This window comes from Lampetra fluviatilis, chromosome 50 (genome assembly GCF_964198595.1).
Source record: "Lampetra fluviatilis chromosome 50, kcLamFluv1.1, whole genome shotgun sequence".
Taxonomy (NCBI): Eukaryota; Metazoa; Chordata; class Hyperoartia; order Petromyzontiformes; family Petromyzontidae; genus Lampetra; species Lampetra fluviatilis.
In genome coordinates this window covers 7,378,967-7,404,085 of record NC_136324.1, presented here as the reverse complement: position 1 = coordinate 7,404,085, position 25,119 = coordinate 7,378,967, and the positions used below count along the sequence as shown (strand labels likewise).

Here is a 25,119-nt window from a genome sequence, read left to right as displayed (position 1 = left end):
TGAACTCCGGTCATCCTCGCAGCAGCGGCGGGCTTTGATTAGCCATTGAACAAGAACGGTTACCGCATCGCCCGCTTTTGCACGCACTTCTGCGGCCGTCTGGAACGCTCTTCCTTCTGATATGAGAAAGACACTGGAGCTATGCACTTTTAAATCATCTACATCAACCAACTCATTTCTTTCGAACTGATTTTTGCGTTTAGTTTGTTGTCCCCCGCCCCACCTCGGATTAGCGCGGTTGGCTACATGCGAAAGAGGTTCAACACATGTACGAACATACACGACCCGAACCCATCGCTCCATCTCCTCGGCTGACATCCTCTGTGACGCCTTCGCGTTTCCATCCCTTTGGCTGCCTACTCCACCGTTAGTCTCGACCATCGGCCGTCATCACTTCCAGTCCTGCGAAGGCCACCTGGCCGGACAGTCAGCAAGTCAGCCAGACACCCGGCTAGCATGTCGGCCAGCCGGCCGGTCAGCCGGCCAGTCATCCAGCCAGTCAGCCAGCCGGCCAGCCAGTCGGCTCGTCGGCCTTCGCCGTCTCCACATCCCTCCTGGCCCCACTGTCTGAGAGCGCCCTCACAGCCTCGGCTGCCTGGACACGAGCTTCCTGAAGGCCGATTTGAAGTCCTCGTTGAACATGGTGTAGATGAGCGGGTTGATGAGCGAGTTCATGTAGCCGAGCCACGTGAGCAGGTCGGCCACCTCAGGCGACACGGCGCACGACTTGCACAGGTTCACCACGAGCTCCTTGATGAAGAACGGCAGCCAGCACACGACGAACGCGCCCAGGATGAGCCCCAGCGTCTTGGCGGCACGGCGCTCGCGCGAGCCCGAGATGCGCTCCTGGAGGCACGGCCGCCGCTGGTCGAGCCGCGCGCTCATGAAGCGCACGGAGCGGGGCGGGCGCAGCGAGCGCTTGGAGCGCCGCGCCGCCGCGCCGACGCTCTGCTGGTGGCGCCCGGAGCGCTCCGCCTGCGCCAGCGTCTGGTCCGAAGAGGAGGTTTCCGACACGCAGAACGGCTGTGGCAGCCGGAACAGCTTACCGGCCGGTTGCTGATGCTGCTGCTGCGACTGCGGAGGCTGCTCCAGGCTCACGGCGCTCTCTGCGCTGACGCTCAGCTTCTCGCGCTGCTTCGACTCGCGCTTCTCGTAGAGCTGCTTGGCGGCACGGAAGATGCGGCAGTAGAGCGCCAGCAGGAGCGCGAGCGGCACGTAGAAGGCGCCGAACGTGGAGTAGATGGTGTAGAGCACGTGGTCGTGCTCGATGATGCACCGCGGCTTGGTGGGGTCGCGCCGGCGCCAGAAGAGCGGCGGCACCGAGATGCACGCCGCCAGCAGCCAGGACGCGGCGATCATGAGCGCGGCGCGGCCCGGCGTGCGCTTGTGCGCATACTCGGCCGCGTCCGTGATGGCCCAGAAGCGGTCGAGGGCGATGGCGCACAGGTGCAGGATGGAGGCCGTGCAGCAGGTGACGTCCAGGCTGAGCCACAGGTCGCAGAGGGCACCGCCCAGCGCCCACTCGCCCGTCACCACGTAGGCCGCCGCCACGGGCATCACCAGCGCGGCCACGAGGAGGTCGGCCACGGCCAGCGAGCCGATGAGGTAGTTGGCGGGCTGGCGCAGCTTGCGCGTGGCCGAGATGGCCGCGATGACGAGCGCGTTCACCACGACGGTGGCCAGCGCCAGGGCGGCCAGCGTCAGCGAGGTGGCAACCTTGGCCGCGGAGGAGGAGGAGGAGGCCTCGGAGGCATCGAGCGTGGCGGCCGGAGGGGGCGGCCGCGCCGAGCCATTGGTGGTGTTGGCGGTGGCGGACGTCTCGCTGTCGTTCCACGGCGCCGCGAGGAACTCCATCGTGGCGTTGCTACCGCCCCCCGCCACCCTACACCCCTCCGCGGGGTGGTTGGTGGGTGGGCGGGCGGGCGGGTAGGGTGGTTGGCGTGAACCTGCGAGGATTTGGCGTGAAAATGGGCGGGGAGCATCGTTAGTTTCTTGCCTGAACTTGACAGCGTGGGTTTAATGCGCAGCGGGCTTTCGCCACCGGTATCGGAATTTACAAGCCTAATGTTGGGGTCAAAATTGCCGCAGTGAGCAAAATGCGCGTCGTAAACCCTGCTCCACCCGACGGAGGCTGATGAATAGAGTCGTCATGTCAACACATGCGACAATTCATGACTGCTTCAGCATCCACGGTGTGCTGCGTTGGGGAGCGTCGTCACAATGATTATCAATTGGGCAGCGACGTTTCGCTGGTGGTTACAACCAGTGTCATGATGGTTCACATTAACAATAAGAATTTTATTATCTACAGCCGTTTGTCAATGCAATGGTGGATGATCATTACCCCATGGCGTGCCGGCCATGCTTCACCACGCTGGTCAGGCAAAACAACCCTCTACCTCCTCGTTGGTGCCGGACGGTAATGTTGTGGTGGCCGTTAACCTCACGGCGCTTTGTAGCCACCACAGCGATCAAAGGGGGCTCTGGATGGGTGTGCGGGGCTGGTAATGCCTCCACCTTCAATTAATTACCACTAAACCATGAAAAAATTATCTAGCTAAGCTTGTGCTAATGGCCCCGGGGGGGCAGGCGGCTATGACGTCTCCTGGCCAAACCCCATTTGGCGGAGCCAGGGGATTGAATCCTTACCCTGTGGGTTCCTCCAGAAACAGTAAAAAGCCACTGCGGGTGGAAACGTGGAATGTTCAAACGCTCACTGCGGTGGAGAGGCTGCCACTCCTCTGTTGAGAGCTGGACCGGTACTGCCCAGATCTCTGCGGTATTCAGGAGGTCCGGTGGACCGGCTCTGGTTCCTGCCACCATGAGGGGTGGACAGTCCTCTACTCGGGGCAGGAAACTGCAAAATAACAGGGAGTGGGTCTTCTTCTTAAAAAAAGAATGAAGGGGGCGTGGTAGCGTGGCGGTGAAGTGTGGGAAGCTGTAAGACCCAGGCTACTTTGGGCTCGTCTTCGTATCAACCAGAGGCGAGGAGTGGTGGTCATGGTTACTTATGCCCCCACCGAAGATGAACATCAGTGGAGGGATGCAGACAAGGCCGATGAGTCAGATGCATTATATGACCTCCTGCCACAGGTGCTAGCTTAAATGGCCCCTCGGGATAGAGTCATCCTGTTGGGTAACTTTAATGCCCGAGTTGGTCATGTTGCTTGCACCTGGTCTGGAGTGATTGGAAGGCATGGGCCAAATCAGCTCAATAACAACGGTAGAAGGCTTCTAGACTTTTCTGCAGCCCATGGGCTTGTAATTACCAACACGCTGTTCCTGCATTGGCGCATCCACACAACATCATGGATGCACGCCAGATCCAAGCAAGAACATCTGCTGGACTATATAGTGATGGAACAGCAGATGCGGGCCCATGTCCTTGACACCAGGACCTACCGTGGAGCTGATCTGCCCGTAAGATGCGCCCGCCATTCTTCTACTCCGGTGGTGGGTGCACACCCAGGACCCCATTCAAACCCACAGTGGCCTGGTCTCAGCTAACTGATGAAAGTTGCAAGCAAGAATTACATAATCGCTTTCAGCTGGGGTTGGCATCGTTCCTCACTCCTGATGCCGAGGGGAAATGGGCAAGGTTTACGACTGTGGCTGATAGAGGAAGTATTCAGGCTGGCTGAGAAAAAGTGACAGGCCCACTCGCACCATCTACAGCATCCCACATCAGAGAATAAGGAGGCTTACCGCAGCCTGCGCTCGGAGTTTTGGAGAGCCGTGAGGCGCTGTAGGGATGGGTGGTAGTTGCGGCTTGCTGAGGAGATGGAATCTTCCTCAGTGGCCCGCGAACACAAATCACTCTTTAACTCCATCGATAAAGTAACTTGCAGCACCACATCTATCACCATCATTAGGGGAAAGAACGGTGATCCAATCTCCGACCCCCAGGAGGAGGTTTGCAGATTTGCTGAGCAGATCTTGGGGGAGGAAGGGTGGGGTTTGTGCACAGACTACCCTACATCACATCATAATAACAGTCTGGACCACTGTATGGGTTCTGCAGGATTGGAAGGATGCCCTGACCGTCCCCCTCTTTAAGAGGGGGGCCAGCACAGACTGTAACAACTACAGGGGCATATCACTCCTCAGTGTGCTGGGAAAGGTCCTGGCAAGGATTATTCAACATCGCCTTGCCAGGCACGCCGAGGAGAGCCTTGCAGAGCCCCAATGTGGTTTCAGAAAAAGGTGGTTCTGCACAGATGCCATATTTTCTATCCGTCTGCTACAGCAGAAGTGTAGGGAATTCCAACAAGACCTACATCTCTGCTTCATTGACCTGGTCAAGGCCTATGATATCATCAGTAGGCCTGGGCTCTGGGTTGTTCTTCGTGCTTTCCGAGTCCCTGACTCTCTGCTCAGAATCATTAAGGACCTTCATAGAGGGGACTAAACGGGCGCGGCACTGGCTAGAGAAGAGATGGCGTGATGTTGTACAAGAGGACGTGGAGCTGAGTGGACTTGCCGATGACTGGTACCAGCGGTGTCAAGATCGGCCTCTGTGGAGGAGGCTCGTGAAGGATGTTGCTACTGGGCAGGTGGAGGCAGTCTCTCTCCAGCAACAACGGAGGGCAGAAGAGGGACGCTCACAACAACGAGCAGAGTGCCAGGGGCTAAAACACAGCAAGTTGGCACAGTAGGGGGCACAGGTGGTGCATCGGCCAATCATATCAGTCAGTCGACCCATGGCACCTGGTTCTGCTCCGTGACCTCCTGCCAGCGGGCTTTCGACACTTTCACGTGGCCTTAATGTGCACGTACCCTGGCACAAGCACGGTGGTGACATCACCGCCACTTGGTAGCGAATGGCGGTTGTTGTGCTGGTCAGTGGGAGTTGGTGAAACGGGTGGGGGTGGGCAGGCGACGGCTCAGACCTCCACTCACCGAAGATGACTACCCGTGGCCAGGAATTGAACCCAGGTCACCGGATCACAGCACCGTGCGCCGACCACCGAGCCACCGCTCCATCCCCGACCGCGGTTAACACCTGGTCGAAAACAAATGACAACATCAAATACAAGATCATTCAAGTCAACTCGAGACGTCTCGGCGACGCGTTCAAAACATCTGCGGTCTTCGGAGCAGAGCAGCCGCTGCGCGTTCATTGCCTGCTGCAAACGCGGCAAAAACGGACGTTGAGAGGTCACGTGCACTGAAAATGCGTCGAGAAATGTCGCACGCCCGGGCAGCCCCGCTCACCGGACGCGTTGATTGAGGGCCCTTCTCGTCCGTTGGGTGATTGGGCGGGGAGCCCTCGCATCGGGGCAACTCAACTCCGTCTTCTTGGTTCTTTCTACGTGACTTTACCGAAAGAACCAAGAAGATGAATCCCTGCAGTCACGAAAGCTTTAAATCGAAATTCAACTCCGTCTCTCACCGCACGCGAGGGGAATCTCCCCGGGTGGTTGAGGTGAGGTGGCCGACTTCTCCAGGGACACCAGAAAGCAGCGGACCAAAAACAATTTGTGGTCGCTCAGGGTGCCCCGGTGTCGAGATATTAACTACCTTGCCTGGTATACGGAAGGTCGTGGGTTCGATCGCGACCCTCACGCCTCTATATTTGGGGTTCTCCCCGTGGTCGTATGGATAGTTGAAGGCGGTGGGCGAGCCTCATGCACTGATTATGACCAAGGCCAAGTCAAGTTGGGTTTTGGTGTGACTGGGTGAGAGACCATGAGGCCAGGGCAGGAGGCTCAAGCTTAAGAGCGACCCCGGATCACCAGCGCGACGAAGGCTAAAACAAAGAGAGGTGAAGCGTGGCAGCCTGTAGCACGGATACAGCAAAAAAAAGAATGGTGGCAAAAACGAAAAAACAAGCGCAGCTTCACGAGAGACATCGGAAATATCGCACGAACATAAATCGGTGTTAGGTTATTAAATTCCGCTGAGTGCAAGTGACTTAGGAATGTTATTCCTCGACTGGTCGCAGCACAAAAACAACATCGCAGCTACAGGCAAGTGGACAGGAATAGGGTGAGAATTGCGCTTACACGAATACAGGGGGGAAGGGGGGAGGTGAGGATATGTATCAACTTTGGTGCGTCCAGTTTTCCACAATGGCCTGAACAACAACAACAACACATTAATATGTGAAATGGGAATCCCCAGGAACACCACACTCGCCCACGCTACTCGACCCGGTGTCACCACCACGCTCGCCCACGTGACTGGGCCCAGTGTCACCATCACACTCGCCCACGTGACTGGACCCGGTGTCACCATCACACTCGCCCACGCCACTGGACCCGGTGTCACCACCACACTCGCCCACGCTACTCGACCCGGTGTCACCACCACACTCGCCCACGCGACTGGACCCGGTGTCACCATCACACTCGCCCACGGCACTGGACCCGGTGTCACTATCACACTCGCCCACGCGATTGGACCCGGTGATCACCGCCACCCTCGTCGTGCCCGCAAACACCTCACGCCATCGTCCACAGTCGCTGGAATTCCACGTTGAAATGTGCGATTGTAATGAGCAATACCGCGTGCATTGCATCGTCTGCGCTATACAATGCGGTATAGCGTAGAACAGCACCAACTCTCTCTCCTGAAGCCCTCTCGTTGTGGCGAGCAGCAGACCTCGACATTGGCGTCTCGCATCCCAAACAAATCGCTGCCGTGCGCAAGAATAGAACAGCAAACGGCGAAGTGTTTTCAAACACACACCGTAAGCTCCACGCTGTCTCCGTACATTTTAATTGCCTCTGTGTAATAATTATGGGCACGCTTACGTACTCATTTTCAAAAGCAGCCTCGTTCGAATGATAGTTTTAACAGTGGTTGTGCGCACGAGAGAGCCTAGCTTTGTGAATGTAATTATAATTGTGTTGACGCTTGCATTATTACCCAGGAAAAGCCTCACCGAGTCTCAAGACTGTTTCTAAGGAGGGTCCTGCCAAGTGTTTTTTGTTCGTTTTACAGTCGAGAGGCAACGCTTTTGCTGTGTGTGTAACCCCAATTGAGGAATTACTTCTCAGTAACATTTTTCAGCTTTGGGATGTTTTGCCCAATACCGGTTGGATTGTTTCATGTTGTTGTTGTTCTTGTTGTTTTCCGCAATGGGAGGAAACCAGAGCATCTCGAGGAAATCCCATTGAGACGGGGGAGAGAACGTACAAACTCGACACAGCCAAAATAAGCCAGTTAGGCATCGAAACCAGGTGCTTTTTGCTCTGAGGCAGAGGGGGCATATCATCATTGTGATGATGATGCTGATAATGAACTACTGGCCTGGTTGTCCTTTAAATTAATTGACAATTTTGTCACGACACATTCCTGCGGAGGGAGCTGGTGGGAACGTTGGGTTGCTCGGTCAATGGCCAGGGTCAACGGCGGCGTGGTGTATTCCGGCAAATATGCCCGACTGTGAGGGCGGGCACAAGCCGGCGTGAGTAGGTTAAACGTTGAATTTTATAAGGGCACCACGGGGTGACCAGCCCCTCCCCACCCAGCCCCACCCCTCCCACCCCCCACCCAGCCCCACCCTCCCCTCCCCACCCAGCCCCTCCCTCCCCACCCAGCCCCTCCCTGCACGACGGACACAATAATCCGCTGTGGGCTGGTGTAACCAGGAGGTTCCTACCAGTATAATCTTGTTGCAATTGTCAATGTAGCAGTGTCGGTATGACACCTATTTGTCTTGGAACATATGCTGATAGAGACTCACACAAAGACACCCTGTATAACCTTAACAGACTTCTGGGGCAAGTGCTGTTCGCGAGCACCTGTGAAATCCGGCACGGCACATAAGGGGGGTGGGTGGCCAACACCACGCCCGGCCACCTTTGTCTCCCTAATGGCGATGTTGACACACCGTACCAGGTACGCATTTGAGGCTGAGTCGACCTAGGGGAGGCCCAGGTCCGGTTCAAATAATCGTCACTGGCAGTGGCCGTGAGCGGATAATCGATCTCGGGTCGCCGGGTTCCCGTAGCGCGGCGTAGCGCTGACCGCTACCACACTCACAGCCCCTGTGCAGACCATCACGGTCCAGGCAGAGGAACCGCTATGAAGAGTGGGTACTGTCAGAAGTTCCCCTGCAGCGCACACCGGCACCTCTCCACCGGCGCGTGCGCGCACGTACGCACGTGCGCGCGTGTGCACGTGTGTACGTTGAACTTCTATCGCACCGTACGCAGCCAACCGTGCTCGGTTCCGTGCAGCGAGCGGTGTTGCCATTGCTCGGCTGACGGCTGGGCGACAAAGCAACGCCGCAACTGCTCGGCGCTGGGGTTATTGTCTCGTCTGTGTACATGGCTGTGGGCCGCTCTCCTCTCAGAGGTCAACCTTAGAGCCTTCAACGAAAGCCCTTGTGTGGAGCGTGATCGTCGGCAACGCGGGAGCGGGGTTGGTGGTCTGATTAATGACGGGCGCGCGTAGCGAGTGCCAGATCGCACGTAACTCAGCGGGCTTTGCCTCGGAAGATAAAAAAAAAACATTTAGTTTTATTTGTAAAATTTTAAAGTGATTCGTTTACCTTTCCTATACATTGGCACCCCGATCGTGTTTTTGCTGTTGTTTCTTATTGTAACGTTCTGACCCCGTGCCCCTCCTGAACATCTGTAAAAAAGAGCATCGTGGCCCGTCGCATTCCTCCAGCGCAAACAGAGATTGTCGTTGTGACGAGGTGAGGCTGGGGGAGGGGGGCAAACGAGGCAGCACCGCGTGCTGCTCTGCCCGCAGCCACCCTGATCGCCCGCGTGACTCATCATCATCATCACCCCGGGCGGCCACCGCCGCCTCGCTCGTTTGCTTTTCCCGAACGCGGCCGGGTAACCCGCGGCGAGCGACGGAGCCTCCGATTTCCATTTCCCCCATCGTCAAACAACATATCTGCCGTGAGTTGGGGGCCACGTGGGGTGTGCAGGAGCAGTGCAATCAGACGGGGCATTAACCCGACGTCACTCCCTCCCTGCCTTCATTCCTCCCCTTGACGCGTCTGCGAAGGAGCCTCTCGCCCAGCTGGAAGGAAGCGATGCAAGCTGCTGCCCGGGCTTCATTTGTCCACCAAAGCCTCCGCGTTCGTCGTGCCACTGCAGCTCAATCGAGCGCCTGGAGGGTTGGGGGAGGGCGATCGTCCCCGATCTACACAATCCAGAGCTGGCGGGGGTGGCAATGCCACATTTGCACGATGAGGGCAAGACGGACAACAGCCACGGGTCAGGCCCTGGATAGATTGATCGGCCGAGAGAAGGACCGGACTGGACATTGGGGCAATTGCCCGGTGGGCCGGTCCATTCCAAGTGGCCGGTGGGGCCGGTCTGCGTTGGGGGGGGGCGGGGGGAATTGTAAAATTTGAATGGGATCAGAGTAAAAAGTAAAAAACAAAATATTATCACGCCGAATGTGCCACGCTTCGTTGCTTATTTACGCTCTCAGTTGGCATTAAGTCATTACCATATTGGGCAGCCCCAAAGATCACTTCCTCACCGGTCTCATTATGGGATAATGAGACCGCACGGCAAAATCACGCTAACACGTCGCCACACCGCAAATCCAGCTAACTCCAAGTAGCCCGAATTTGGGCCGCCGTGTTTACAAAATTTTAGTCCCAGTCCATCACTGGCTGAGAGGATAATGAGCTCAGCGCCGGCTTGAGTTGGAACTCGCAGCTTTCAAGTTACGACTGGCACGATTTTTTAAAGCAGATTCATTCCTAACCCCGAACAATGGACCGCGGAGTAAACCCACTGTGGTCTGCGATGCTTCAACAGAGGAGGAGGAAAACGACACGAACGCTCTCTCCCAAAGCCCTCTCGATATTGCCAATTTAGCCCCTGAACATACTGCCATCGTGCTCGGTTCAGGCTGGGCCAGTGCCAGATTTAACTTCCCCTTATTAACGGGATTCAGTTTCACGCCTTGCCCAAGGTACGCAAACCTAGGGGTTCTATTTGACCGCAGTCTTAACGGGCATGAGCAGGTGGTGGCTGTGGTCAAGTCGGCTTTCTTTCATCTCCGTGACCTTGAGTCATTGACTCGTGCGTTCGAATCGACTCGTCTTGGTTACCGTAACGCCCTTCGCGCGGGGCTTCCACGTGTCTTGTCGTGCAAAGGGGCCGTCCATAAATGACGTCACGCGATTTTTGACGATTTTTGACCCCCCCCCCCTTCGTCACACGGCGTCACAAAAAGTCAGACCCCCCCTCAAATATGACGTCACAAAGCTCTGCCCCTCCCCCCAAATAAAACATGCTTCAAATCGCTTTAAACTATTGTCATTGAAGTGCGTATTTAATGTGGCGCTGCACTCTGATGTTGTAGGAGAAAACATTTATTAAAAAGTCTATTTAATTAAGTATAACGTGTTGTCTATATTTATTTAAAGTTGCGCATTTTGATGTGACGTCACATTTCTCAACCCCCTCCCCCCCTCGTCACACATCGTCACAAATGTCTGACCTCCCCCCCACCCCTAGGTGCGTGACGTCATTTATGGACGGCCCCAAAATGCGACGGCCCGAATTCTGAGCCCTGGTAGCCCCGCTTCGAGCTACGTTACTCCTCACTCTCTGCGACCTGCGCCGACTTCTAGTGAGTGAGCTTTCGCATCTATAGTATCAGTTAGCCAAGCTGGGCTATACCGTTTGAACACGTGGGCTTACGCGACCAATATCATCCACAAATCTGGCTGTCGCCTGATGAAGCCAGTTGTAATTACTGGCGAAACGTCGTACTCGGATTGTAAATACTCTTTGGTTCTTTCGGTAAAGTCACGTGGAAAATCAAATCTAATTATAATAGAAGACGACGTCTCGGTCCTCTCGTCTGTCTGCCTCCCCAGTCCTCTCTTGGTATGTGTCTCGCTCGGTGTGTCTCTGCATGTGTGTCTCTCTCTACATGTGTGTCTGCCTATGTTGTGTCCGTGTCTGTGCTTTATCATTCACTCTTACCTGATGATGGCTGCTTGTGTTGCAACCGAAACGTCGTATTCTATTATTATAAAATTTGATTTTCTACGTGACTTTCCCGAAAGAACCAAAGAGTAATTCCTGCAGTCACGAAAGTTTCGAATCAGATTGTAAATGTTGTGGCTTGGCTCTCCCAACACACCGGTGTGCTGTACTGGTGACGAATTGGCCACGTTCTGTTTACGTTTCACGACGCATTGATATATTTACGCGATCAAACCCAAAAACACCTGTGTTATGAATGGTCTTTAAAGCTCTGCATGGTCTCGGACCAATGTGCCTGCGTCCCCGACTGCTCTGTCACACGACTGCAGTTCATGCTCTACCAGGCTCGTCAGAGCAGGGACTGCGACTAACTCTCCCAGCCTCGGCTATTGCTCTCAACGCTGGGAGGAGTCGAGCGCCTTCTCAATCGTTGCCACCAAGGATCTGGGACGCCTCGCCCGGGGCGATCAGGCACGCTTAGAGCCTCGGCGTGTTTCGGAGGGAGTGGAGGAGTCGCAACTTAACTCACGGCTTTTAATTAAACTTGATAACGCTAGCTCTTTTGCCCGTCCGAAGACGGGTGTAAATTGCAGTAAATCTGAAATATTCAATAGATAAATTGTTCAGCTCATGATTATTAATGAGGGGGGGTTGCCCCATGTGGAGTGACGTCACCCGCTAATGGTTATTGGGGAGGGGTGCGGCATGTGGAGTGCGCGACCTTCTTGTGCGTTAGTGTAAATTTCCACGCGGGCATGAATATTAATGAAGGGGGGGCTTTCGATTTAAAGCTTTTGTGACTGCAGGGATTCATCTTCTTGGTTCTTTCGGTAAAGTCACGTAGAAGGGAAGTAATAAAATAATTTATTTTTATTATTTTATTACTTCCCTTCTACGTGACTTTACCGAAAGAACCAAGAAGATAAAGGGGGGGGCTCTTTTGCAGTGACGCCACGCACGGATGTAGCACTGTGCTGCGTAGATTCATTTTTTACCGTCACTTTCTGTAAAGAAACATCGTATTTGAACCGACTTAGCTTAATAAATTATTTAATTCAGCTCGACCTTCCTCTGCGTTAGTGTAAAAATCCACCCACTCATGAATAATAATGAGGGGGGGGGTGGGCCTCATGTGGAGTGACGTCACGCGGGGGGGGGGCTCGTGTGGAGTGACGTCACACGCGGGACGGACAGACATTACTGGGTGATTATAATCGGTAATTGTCTTTGCATTCTATTTTAGTGTACAGTGTTTTGATACCCACCTGAATGGAGGTGATAATACATTTAAAATAAATACGTTTTGCGGTTTAAGAGCAGAAGAACATTCGTCAACAATTACATCCATTAAGATACAAACTGATTGGCAAACACGTTACTTAATTGTTTACAGTTATTAATTATTCTAATATTACGCAATCGAATGCCATCATCAAATACGCTGAATGTGCTTATTTATTTAAATAATTCATTCTGAAGCATCCGGAGATGCATTCGAATTGAGAGACTGTGCAAAGCCGCATTGAATTGTAAAATAATAATACATGTGTAGTGGTGATGCGCGCTGGGTGTATATGTCGTGTGCCAGCGCGTATGTACGGGTGTGTGTGTGGTGACGCGCGCTGACGGGGAGGAGCAGGCGTCAGTGCGCGGGTGGGGGTAGTGCTGCTGATTGGCTGTGTGCCGGTGACGCGCCCAGAGGGAGTGATCGGGTAGCAGCGCGGTGTGATTGGTCGGGGAGTGGAAACACGCGCTGAGCGGAACCGGATCGTAGGGATAGCGCGTGGGGATTGGGTAACTGAGGAGCGGTGCCGACGTTGAGGTCCGCATCCGCTCCGTCTCCCGGGAAGAAGGGGTATATAAGGTGATGCACAGAGGAGCAGGGGCAGAAGTGGAACCATCTAAGAATGAAGACGAAGGTGCAGAGATAGAGCCCGGAGAGGAGAGTAATGGAGAGTAGAGGAGAGTAAGGTATAAGTGTGTAGCCAGCGAGAGAGAACGGTCTACACGAGCTGAGTAATGTATAGTGTGTAGCCAGCGAGAGAGAACGGTCTACACGAGCTGAGTAATGTATAGTGTGTAGCCAGCGAGAGAGAACGGTCTACACGAGCTGAGTAATGTATAGTGTGTAGCCAGCGAGAGAGAACGGTCTACACGAGCCGAGTATGCATACGGTGTAGCCAGCGAGAGAGGAAGGTCTACACGAGCCGAGTATGCATACGGTGTAGCCAGAGAGAGAGATGCAAAGTCTACACGAGGCGAGTGGAGAGTGTAGCCGAGGCGCGGAGTCTACACGAGGCACAGAGAGCCGGCAGCCCAGAATCCAGAGTCAAGAGAAGCGCATTGTGAAGAAGAGAGGCCACGCGTTGTATTGTTACAAGTCAAGATTTAATAAAAGAAGTGTGTTCCCGTCAAGGAGTTTCCTGCCGTCATTTTCCAATACTTCATCTGGCGTCAGAAGTGAAACGGGCTTCCAAGTATGGAAACGAGGAAGACCCGTAGGACCCACGGGATTGACCGCGAGGAAGACCTGGACGACTCGGGGCCGCTGGTGGCGGGGGGTGAGGAAGAGGACTTGCCCACGCTGCAGGGTCCGTCGACGGTGCCGGCCGAGCGACCGGGGACAGACGCCGGGCTTCGTGAGGCGCACTCCCGACTGGCGGAGCTGCTGCTCGCCGCCGCGTCCATCTTGGCGGAGATCAGCTCGTCGGGAGGAGCGGGGACGGTGGGGGACATTTTACAAGGTCGCCCCGCAGATTCCCGCCAAAACGAATGGGGGATTCCCGCCATTGCGCCTGGGCCTACTTTTGGCGGGAACGGCGAGCGCCACGTGGTGGTAGGTTCCCAAGCGCGCGCATCGACGTCATCAGCGCGCGAGGGGGTCCGCCATCTTACGTCTGCTGCTGGAGCCGCCATCTTAGACACCGACGGACAGGCGGAGAGGAACCACGAGGCGGATGACTTCATTTTTCAGCAGCGCCTGCCCACTTTGTCAGCCTTCAAGGCGGAAGGCGGAGACTGGGGCCAATTTCAGCGAAGGTTTTTGGCGCATCAAGAGATGTCAGCGTGGTCCGATGCTACGGCGCTGCGGGCATTGCCCGCCATGCTGGACGACGATGCGCTCGCGGCCTTCAGGGCTGCACGGAAGTCGGACCGCTCCACGCTGAAGGATGCGCTGGGTTTGTTGGCCAGGGTCTACGGGCCTCCCTCTACGTGCCGCCATCAGTTCTACGCAAGACGGAAAGCGGCCACGGAGACCGCGCTGGCCTATCGCACGGCGTTGCTGGCTCTTGCTGATGCTGCGTTCCCTCGGATGGACGAGGAGGGCCAAGACGCGATGGTTTTGGAGCAGCTGCTCAAGTTGGCGCAGGACCTGGGGGTCCCTATCAACACAGCTGACGAGATTGATATTTCTTCTTTGAGAGTCGCCACGAGTATTCAAGCGCACGAGGCCCTACAACGGAAGCAAGGCGTTGGTTGCAACGCTGCTGTCGTCGCAGCCCCGGGTTTGGTGGTCGCCGAACCCCAAGTCGTCAGCCCACGGGAGGAGGCGTTCGCCACGGGACGACCAGGGGACTGGAGGCCGGGGGCCCGGTCGCCTCTGCGATCGGGCCGAAAGTCGGAGCAACCAAGATCTACTCCGACCCTCGTCACGTGCTATAACTGCGGCCTCCGGGGCCACGTGGCGTCCGGGTGCCGCGCTCCGCGGCAGCGCGCCATGGGAGCTCGGCTGGACGACGACCGAGAGCCCAAGTCATCTCTACAATCCCCGGCAAGTCGCGGCACCTCACACGCTCGGCCTGTTTATTCGGCACACATGGGACGCCGCGTTGCGGCGGAGGAGGGCCGGTTAAGGTTCGGGGATTCGGTTCGGCGAGGGGGGTTCGGCCGGGACCAGGGAGACATTGAATGGGCGGAATTGGGGCATAGAATTGTGGCTGCTTCGGCGGGTTCGTCCGTTGTTACGGGATCGATTGATGGGGTTGAGATTAGGGTGTTAGTGGACACGGGGGCATCGGCAACTATTATATCGGACCTCATTTATAATATTCTTCCGGTCCAATGTCGTCCGCTGCTTCCAGTGGATGTGCCATTTTACGCCGCTAATGGGGGATCGTTGGGCATTATCGGTCAGGTTAGGGCGTCCATTTGCATTGGAGATATCAAATTGTCGGGACCCGTTTTCGTTTCGTCTTCTTTGGCAGTTCCATGTCTTTTGGGCACTGACTTTTTGGCTAAAATGCCCATTAAAATTCTTATCGATCAACGATGCATTGAACTGCCATCGGGTCGCCGGATTTCATTTTTGACGGGCCCTACTGACATTCGGACGGCGTGCGCTACGATACAAGCGGTGGCGACGCAGACAGTGCAAGTGCCCCCGGGTTCACAGATGTTGATTCCCCTCCGGTTGCGGAAACCATGGGTGAGGGAGGCTTCGGGACAGAGTATGCTTTTGGGTCCTTCTAACAAGGCTGTCGGGGGTCTTGATTTATCGGTGGCTCACACTTTGGTGCGGGCTGACAGGGATCCAATTGTGATGGTTTTGAACGCGGGGTCGCGACCAGCTGTCATTCCGCAGGGCACCGTGCTGGCTCACGCGGCGCAGGTCCCTGGGGATGATGGGTTGGTTGCGCAGGTGGGCTCGAGCCCCGCGCGGAACGTTGAGCCAAGGGAAGACCTTGAGTGGGTCCATTCGTTATGTGCCGCCTCGGACGATTTGTCGGCGGCGCAGTTGGGTGCGCTGCGCGAGTTGCTCATTGAATTCTCTGATGTATTCAGTAAACATAAGTATGACATTGGGTGCACGGATTTGTTGCACCATCACATTGAAACGGGCGATGCGGCGCCGGTCAGGCTAAATCCCTTCCGACTGAGTCCCGTGGAGAAGGAACATGTTCAGTCGGCTGTTAACGATATGCTAGAAGCCGATATTATTTCGCCCTCCTCTAGCCCGTGGGGAGCGCCTATTGTGCTGGTTAAGAAGCAGGACGGGTCCCTGCGATTCTGCGTTGATTTCCGTCGCCTGAATAAGATCTCTGTGGCTGACGCGTATCCGCTCCCCAGGATGGATGAGTCCCTCGATGCATTGTCTGGTGCGCGATATTTTTCGACTCTTGATTTGTTATCGGGGTTTTGGCAGTTGCCGCTCGACGAAGAGTCGAAACCTAAGACAGCATTTCGGACTCCAGGGGGGCTGTTCCAGTTTAACCGGTTACCCATGGGACTTCACTCCTCTCCAGCGACGTTTCAGCGACTTATGGAGCTGGTTTTGTCGGGCTTGCAGTGGGATACATGCTTGATTTATATGGACGATGTCATTGTTTTCAGTAAAACGTTTGAGGAACACCTCCGGCGATTGAGAGGGGTGTTCTTGCGAATGCGATCGGCTAAGTTGAAATTTAAACCGGCCAAATGTCACCTCCTTCGTAGGTCCGTTAGATACTTGGGTCACATTGTCGATTCTTCGGGGATCTCCACCGATCCCGCGAAGACGGATTGTGTCGGTTCGTGGCCGACACCTACGTCCGTTTCCGACGTGCGTAGTTTCATCGGGTTTGCTTCTTATTATCGGCGGTTCGTTGAGCACTTCGCCACTATTGCAAAACCCTTGCACGCTCTAACGGCGAAGGGAGTGAAGTTCAAATGGGGACCGGAGGAGGAGGCCGCGTTTCGCTCCCTCCGGGACGCCTTGGTGGGTGCCCCACCCTTGTGTTATCCCGATTTTGCCATTCCCTTTTTGCTGGACACGGATGCTAGCAACACGGGCATTGGGAGGGTGCTATCCCAAGTCGTTGGGGGTGTCGAAAGAGTTGTCGCCTACGGTAGTAGGGTGTTGTCTCCGGCGGAGCAGCGCTACTGTGTCACCCGTCGCGAGCTGCTTGCCATTGTTTTTTTTGTGCAGCAGTTTAGGCCATATCTTTATGGTCGTCACTTTACAGTCCGAACGGACCACGCGGCGCTACAGTATTCATTGAGGGTCGCCCAGCCCTCGGGCCAGTTGTCGCGTTGGTTGGAAGTCCTCCAGGACTATCAGTTTACGACTACGTACCGTAAGGGGTTGCGACACACGAATGCCGATTGCTTGTCGCGGTTGTTGCCTTGTGATGAATGCGCGTGTTTGTCGGGATCGGCGCGCTGTAAACCGACGCTTGCGGGGGAGATGGGGGCACTGGCTGCGACAGCGGGCGCACCGATCGGGGATGATTCCACTGCCTCTCAGGGTCGGGACTCGCTGCTCTCGCTGTCGCTCAGCGAATGGGGCCGCCTCCAGATGGCGGACAGCTCGCTGCTAGCATTGCGCCGCAAGGTTGGGGGTCCCGAGGGGGACCAGGAGCGTACCGGCTCCTATGTACTTGAGCGGGGCGTGTTATTGAAATGGGACAGTTTGTCCCGCGGAACGCACTCGTGGTGCCTTCCGCTGTGAGGGGGAGGGTTGTCTTGGCGGCACACGAACGCCTCTTGCACTTGGGAGTTAACAAGACGCTTGCCCTGCTTCAGCGTGACTATTACTGGCCGGGAATGGGAAGTGATGTGGTGCATATTCTGAAGGGGTGCGTTGAGTGCGCCAGGCGTAAACCACCGGCCGTGGCAGCTAATCCACCGCTGCAATCTATTCAGGTCTCGCGTACCAACGAGCTCGTTGCACTCGATATTTTGGGGCCCTTCCCAGTCACGCCGAGAGGGAATAAATATTTGTTAGTGGGGGTCGAATACTTTACCCGATGGCCTATGGCGTGGCCTCTCGCTAACCAGTCGGCAGCGGCTGTGACGGATGCCTTCGTCCAGGGCTATGTCCTGGACAAGGGGGCTCCCGAACGCCTGCTGACCGACCAAGGTAAAAATTTTTCGAGTAAATTGTTGCAAGAGGTGTGCGATCTGTTGGGTACCAAGAAGGTGCGTACCTCCCCGTACCACCCGCAGACTGACGGGATGGTGGAGAGACTCCACAAAACCTTGACTTCCATGCTGTGCCAGCAGGTGTGCGAGGCACATGTAGATTGGGACCTGCAGGTCCCGGGAGTCCTTGCCGCGTATAGAATGGCCCCCCATGCAGCTACGGGGTTTTCCCCATTCTATTTGATGTACGGTCGGGAAGCTGACCCGCCAATAGAAACGCAACTTGGCCTGTCCGCTCCACGAACTAATTCTAATTTGGCAGAACATATTAAGTTTAATATTCACAAGCTGACAGAGGCGAGGGAGGCCGCGCGGCTTAATTCGCGGGCTCGCCAAATTGCTAATGAACGGTTGCGGGCACGGAAGGTGTCCATGCACGAATGGAAACCAGGTGACAGGGCCTGGCTGCATTGCCCTCAGGCACCCTTGGCTACGTCGCCTAAATTGTTGAGACCGTGGAGGGGACCCGTGGAGGTCGTGCGCGTTGCACGGCCCCAGTGCGTTCAGATAAAGTGGGGAAAGCGCCGGTGGTACGTTCACCCCTCCCGACTGAAACCGTTCTCGCCTCCATATGGCCTCCCCTTGTGTCGTGATGGCCGGTCGTGTGACGTGACCGGCGACCCAGAGGGGGAAATGTCTCTGCCTGATCCACACGTATTTTCGCCTGATCTGCTCCCAGGTGTCTCGGAACTGACAGCTGCCGATCACCGGCGGCCGGATCTCCGCGGCGGGGCCGGCCCTTTCAGGCCCGTTCCGCGCCGTCTGGAGCAGCCGGAACCGCCGGACGGTCGTCAGTGTCCCGCCCCATACGATGGACCAGCCAGACGGACTCGCGCCAGGTCGTGCTACTTTGCATGACCTGCCTCGTGAGGAGTCGGGGCAGTTGGAGCGCCTCGTCACTGCGTGTAGTCGCAGGGACGTGGGGCGCGTTCGTTTCGAATTTGCTCGTATCGTGTTATTGTTGACTTTTCGGGTTCATTGTCAATCTGTACATAGTTATTCTTGTTGTTGTTGTTGTTGTTGTGTTATGTTACGGGGCACACTCGGGGGGTTACGGGGTTTTTTTTTGTTGGTTGTCGTTTTATCGTCGCGGTTGGTTGTTGTTAGCAGCCGGGCCGGCTGCGAGCTATGTGGGAGGGGGTGATGTAGTGGTGATGCGCGCTGGGTGTATATGTCGTGTGCCAGCGCGTATGTACGGGTGTGTGTGTGGTGACGCGCGCTGACGGGGAGGAGCAGGCGTCAGTGCGCGGGTGGGGGTAGTGCTGCTGATTGGCTGTGTGCCGGTGACGCGCCCAGAGGGAGTGATCAGGTAGCAGCGCGGTGTGATTGGTCGGGGAGTGGAAACACGCGCTGAGCGGAACCGGATCGTAGGGATAGCGCGTGGGGATTGGGTAACTGAGGAGCGGTGCCGACGTTGAGGTCCGCATCCGCTCCGTCTCCCGGGAAGAAGGGGTATATAAGGTGATGCACAGAGGAGCAGGGGCAGAAGTGGAACCATCTAAGAATGAAGACGAAGGTGCAGAGATAGAGCCCGGAGAGGAGAGTAATGGAGAGTAGAGGAGAGTAAGGTATAAGTGTGTAGCCAGCGAGAGAGAACGGTCTACACGAGCTGAGTAATGTATAGTGTGTAGCCAGCGAGAGAGAACGGTCTACACGAGCTGAGTAATGTATAGTGTGTAGCCAGCGAGAGAGAACGGTCTACACGAGCTGAGTAATGTATAGTGTGTAGCCAGCGAGAGAGAACGGTCTACACGAGCTGAGTAATGTATAGTGTGTAGCCAGCGAGAGAGAACGGTCTACACGAGCCGAGTATGCATACGGTGTAGCCAGCGAGAGAGGAAGGTCTACACGAGCCGAGTATGCATACGGTGTAGCCAGAGAGAGAGATGCAAAGTCTACACGAGGCGAGTGGAGAGTGTAGCCGAGGCGCGGAGTCTACACGAGGCACAGAGAGCCGGCAGCCCAGAATCCAGAGTCAAGAGAAGCGCATTGTGAAGAAGAGAGGCCACGCGTTGTATTGTTACAAGTCAAGATTTAATAAAAGAAGTGTGTTCCCGTCAAGGAGTTTCCTGCCGTCATTTTCCAATACTTCACATGTCACAGATCTCCCATTATCCGCGAGGATGCGTGGCGATTCTGTTCAGCGGTGAGAAAATATCCAGATTATCAGAATCAGAATCTTTATTTAGACTGCGGGAGGAATCCGATGAGCTGTGCAGCTCTTCTTCTCAGATGTCCAGTCATGGGCAGACCAGCAAGTTACATCAGCAAACACAAGACAAACACGATAGGAGCAAATATAGAGAATTGCAAGCAAGTTACTAAATATAAATAAATGTTCGTATTATGTGCGTCCGATTTATCAATATTGGGCAAGGAATAAAAAATTGCACCAAAACAGTCCCACATCACGATAACATCACACAGTCGTAGTCCCTCAATAAAACGGCACGTGAACACTGAACTATCGCTACTACATACGGGTAAAGATTAAACAAGAGGTGGCGTCCTTGTAGATTTTACCCCTTGCCGGAGTGCCGTCTGCAGTCACGTGACGCCGTATGTCATCTTAATGAAATATAAATAAATAAAACACTTTTTTTCTTTAAAGGCATCCTTTGAAAAAAAACTATACTAAGGCCCCTGCTCACAACTTATTATCCTCCAGTAAAACTTTTAAACTCGTGCTGTTAAAATGAGAATAATGCGATTAAAGTAAAACCGTGAAATTGGCAACGCTGTGTTAATCCTCATTTTGCAGATGCCAGGCTGAACGGGCAACATTTTTAATTATATGCGTGTAATGTTGAACTTCTTTTGCACCGTACATAACCAACCATGCTAATCGGAGGTAGGTGGCCAACCGTGCTGTTGCGAAGCTTTAGACACGTTCAGACGGTGCCTTATCCGATGAGGTGGGGGGGGGGAGGAGATTTTCACAGGGTTTGGGCCACATACGCAAAAGAACATCCCATTCGCGCGCGAAGCTATTTCCGTGCCGCCAAAAGCGAACGACCCGAGGTAGTCTTCGCCCAATTTTGCTCCGAGTGTGCTATCGGCAGTCGGGACACGAGACACAGTTCTAGATTTGAAGCTTTCGTGACTGCAAGGATTTATATTCTTAGGTTTTTTTCGGTAAAGTCACGTTGGTAAAAAATTAAAATTAATAAAAGTAAAATAAAAAATAAAATGAAAATCACGATGTTTCGAAGGCAACACACACTCTTACTTGATACAGCAATCGTGCTGTGACGGTTCCACCTGAAGACGGAAGCTTGTGTTGCCTCCGAAACGTCGTGATATTTATTTTATTTTAATTTTACTTTTATTAATTTTAATTATATTTTTTTACCTACGTGACTTTACCGAAAAAAACCTAAGAATACGAGACACAGTGTCCACTCGGAACTCCCGCAGAGCCGAGCGAGCCACGCGCGTCGGGTCGGAGAACGGCCGCAGGAGATAAGTTCTGTGGAAATTATTCCGCAAAAACCCTTCAGGGTGGTCTTGACATAAATAGGGTAGAATCTCGATTTTCCGCGAGCGGTTTATCCGATTTTGCGCGGGTTTTAACCGCGCATCTGAGATTTTGACATAAATTCATAGCTAGTGGATTTTCCCCTTAAGCCAAAATTAATGATCTAAAAACAGTGATGTATCGTTATTCTTGGAAATGTTTATTACCAGTCACGTGCTGAAAGCGAGCCAAGGCCGTAGCCATGGAGTCAACATTGGGGGGGACCAAATCTTCCAGGGGGTCTGGGGGTCCCCCCCCAGAAAAAAAAATCTAAATTTGAAAACGAATTTCCTGCCATTTCCTGCCTAAAATTTAAAAAAATTCACTAACACACGGGATAGACTTTTTATAAAAAATGTACAATAATGTCTAATAGTGTATTGTATTACATCACTCTGTTTTTTCCTTTTTTACCTTTTCTTGATTCATTGTTTGTAATGGCAGAGATTAGAGATTAATGAAGTACAACCATAACCACAATCATATACACAGAAATCTATTTCATAGCAATATATTGGGGGGGGGGCATTTTGAGCATATTTGAATATTGGGGTGGGGGGGATGTGTCCCCCCCACCCCAATATATATTATAATTACGGCCTTGAAGCGAACAAACATGTTGCTCCGGTTAATACGAAATCCACGTGATCGCCTCTACAGTACAGTAGTTGCATATTTATACAACGGTGGGTGGAGTTTGATGTTGATTGGCGTGGCTTTGCTGCTGTCCAATAAGTGGGCCGAGTCTTCTGCGGGGGAGCAGGAAAGTGTTATCACTGAGCACGCATTTTTGGCATGGAAATCCGCGGAAAATTTATATTTTTGGATTATGCGCGATGTTTTATTATCCGCGACTATCCTCCCGGTCATTAGCGCGGCTCATCGCGAGTCTACTGTATAATATATTTAAATCTGCATGCAATCGCGCACCAATATTTCTCCCACACACTGCGCAGAGCAGCGAGTCACACGGCTCCCCCGAGTCTGCAATTTTTTCTTTAAATTATTATCATCCCACGAAAAAAGCGCAAAGCCAAATTTTATTGCGATGGCTTCTCGCGTTGTCAACGGTGACCTGGCTGAGGTCGTAAACCCCACTGCACTTGAGGACCTGGTTCAGTCACGGAACGGCTGAACTCAACCCTTCCCCTCCAGGTTCAAGTCTAGGATCGCAACGGTTGCCGGCCATACAATGACCCCCCCCCTCCCCAACTGCCGTGCGTGCATCCCGTTCCGTTCCGCGCTGTGCTCTGCGTTCACCGACGCAAGTGGCACTTCAGCTTCCCCACGCTTCCATTGAGCAGCTCTTTGGCGGCTTGCTGCTGCTGCCGACCGTCACTGGAGCCACGGCGCGCAACTCCCTCTCTTAATTGCCCATCTGAGCTTCCCCCGGCGGAGAGAATTGTGGGATAATTATCACGCGACTCCGCTCCTTTGAGAGACGAAACCGTCTCGGATTTTTTTTTGGTTTTGTTACACACACGCGCGCGCGCGCAAGAAAGACCCTGGAACTAATTACACCGTGATGTAAAATCCGATGCTCCTATCACCATTCGTCCCCTGCGTGCACTAATCAGCGGACTGCCAAATGAGTCACCGGAGGGTGAAGTGTTTTTTGGTGTTTCGTGAGAAATCCTGCTGAGCACACTGATGGCAGCTCAATTTTAATTGGCCGTGGTTTCCTTAATGATGCATTTAATCTGCACACATCCTAAACATGCGCGGTTTTTTGTTTTGTTTAACGTGATGTTTTTTTTTCTTTCTTTACAATGCAACAGTTAAGAGCGTTGTTTACTTTACATATATAATCTTGAGAACATTATGGATAGGCGTTAGGGAAAGGTGGGCATGCCCACACTTTGCCTCCACCGCACGCGATCAGCCCATCGGCTGACACGGGTGTGTCCATTCAGGCCGGCGGGTGATGGGATTCGAGAAACCTGCCATTGTTTCGGCTGCCGCGGCGGGGTTAGATCGAAAACTGTCGACTTCTTCTCTTGCAAGTCCAAATGCGCGAGCCATCAGAGGCGATCCGTGGCCGCGTCGGTTCGGGGTGCGCTAAGCCAATAGGATCGTCTCGTTCATACGAGGCATCTGTGGAAGGAGGATGGTAAACTCGAGGAGCTAATGTCGTATTCTTAAGTTTTTTCGGTAAAGTCACGTAGGTAAAAAATTTAAATTAATAAAAGTAAAATAAAAAATAAAATAAAATCACGACGTTTCGGAGGCAACACAAGCTTCCGTCTTCAGGTGGAACAGTCACAGCACGATAGCTGTATCAAGTTATTAATTTTAATTTTTTTACCTACGTGACTTTACCGAAACAACCTAAGAATATGAATCCTTGCAGTCACGAAAGCTTCAAATCTAGAGCTAATGTCGTGTCAGGGCACTTCGCCAGCACTGCCGACGAGATCTGTGATTAAATCGGGGTCTCGAGTGTGTGTAATGAGCTGATGGTCTCAGCCTGGTCACCAGTGAAGTGAGGGGAAAAAAAACAAGACATTACATTTTGATTTCACTTAATTCGGAATAATTTTCAGCTCTGAAGAGTTAGATTTTTTTTTTATTGATTTGACTGCTTTGCAACAAATGCCTCGACCGCAGGGCATGTGGGAGATTTCGTGGCCCGGCGCGGGGGATAAAATGCAATTGAAGGGACCTCAGAAGTAGAAATGTGATGTCACTTTCCACGGGCGATGCTCTGGGTTCTGTGAGCGCTCCAAACAGTACTTTCATCTTGTCATACGCCGCTATTCGGCACAATTGGGCTATAATTTGGGATAAAAATGTAAAAAAGTAGCAAGGAAGACGGCGTTTGGAACTGTGAGAGACGTATTCTTGTTTTTTTCGGTAAAGTCACGTAGAAGGGAAATAACAAAATAATACAAAATAAAACAATAAAATTCTCACGACGTTTCGATTGCAACACAAGCAATCGTCATCAGGTGTGAAAACCACAGCAAGAAAATTTGTGAGAGACTTCTCAATTTTAATTTAATGTTGTTCTTTTAAAACAGAATTAAAAAGTTCTGAACTTCAATCTGCCAGATGTCACACAATCTGCCGACAATTCCGCTTGGCTCTTTTTCTTCATCATCATCTTTTTCTTCTCATCGTCATTAGCCGGGCGGTGTTTGTACCTCACCCCCTGTAGCCGAGCACTGTGGGGGCAGCGAGGGTTCGTCAGTGGCGCACGCATTACAAAAACTCCCTTCGCGAGTTGGCATCTGTATTCAGGTGGCAGGAATTGATTTTTCTAACACAGATCTGGTGCCGGTATCGAGTTGAATTGCCTTCCAGTAAGCTGCTGCTTCGCGTTGCTGACTGAGAAATAAATCCGGATTTGCTAGGGGCCCGTCCATAAATGACGTCACGCGATTTTGGACGATTTTTGACCCCCCACCCACCCTCGTCACACGCCGTCACAAAAAGTCAGACCCCCCCCCCTCAAATATTACGTCACAAAGCTCTGCCCACCCCCCCAAAAAAAACATGCTTCAAATCGTTTTAAACTATTGTCATTGTAGTGCGTATTTAATGTGGCGCTGCACTCTGATGTAGGAGAAAACATTTATTAAAAAGTCGATTTAATTAAGTAGAACGTGTTGTATATATTTATTTAAAGTTGCGCATTTTGATGTGACGTCACATTTCTCAACCCCCTCCGCTCGTCACACATCGTCACAAATGTCTGACCCCCCCACCCATAGGTGCGTGACGTCATTTATGGACGACCCCAAAACAGTGGGAAAGGTGGATACTGTAACACTGACTCACTCA

The 25,119-nt window shown here is 53.3% G+C and overlaps 1 protein-coding gene across 1 annotated transcript in view; it reads right to left on the bottom strand.

Moving 5' to 3' along the window:
- Positions 1–559: 559 nt before the first annotated feature.
- LOC144948571 (5-hydroxytryptamine receptor 1F-like) overlaps positions 560–25,119 on the bottom strand; it is a 53,962-nt gene continuing 29,402 nt past the window's right edge. The window contains exons 2-3 of the mRNA XM_078878141.1: positions 4,900–5,002; positions 560–1,946 (exon numbers count right to left, since the gene is read on the bottom strand). Of these exons, the coding sequence (XP_078734267.1) occupies positions 580–1,854 (1,275 nt within the window). The 5' untranslated portion in view covers positions 1,855–1,946; positions 4,900–5,002 and the 3' untranslated portion in view covers positions 560–579. The remainder of the gene's footprint in view (positions 1,947–4,899; positions 5,003–25,119) is intronic.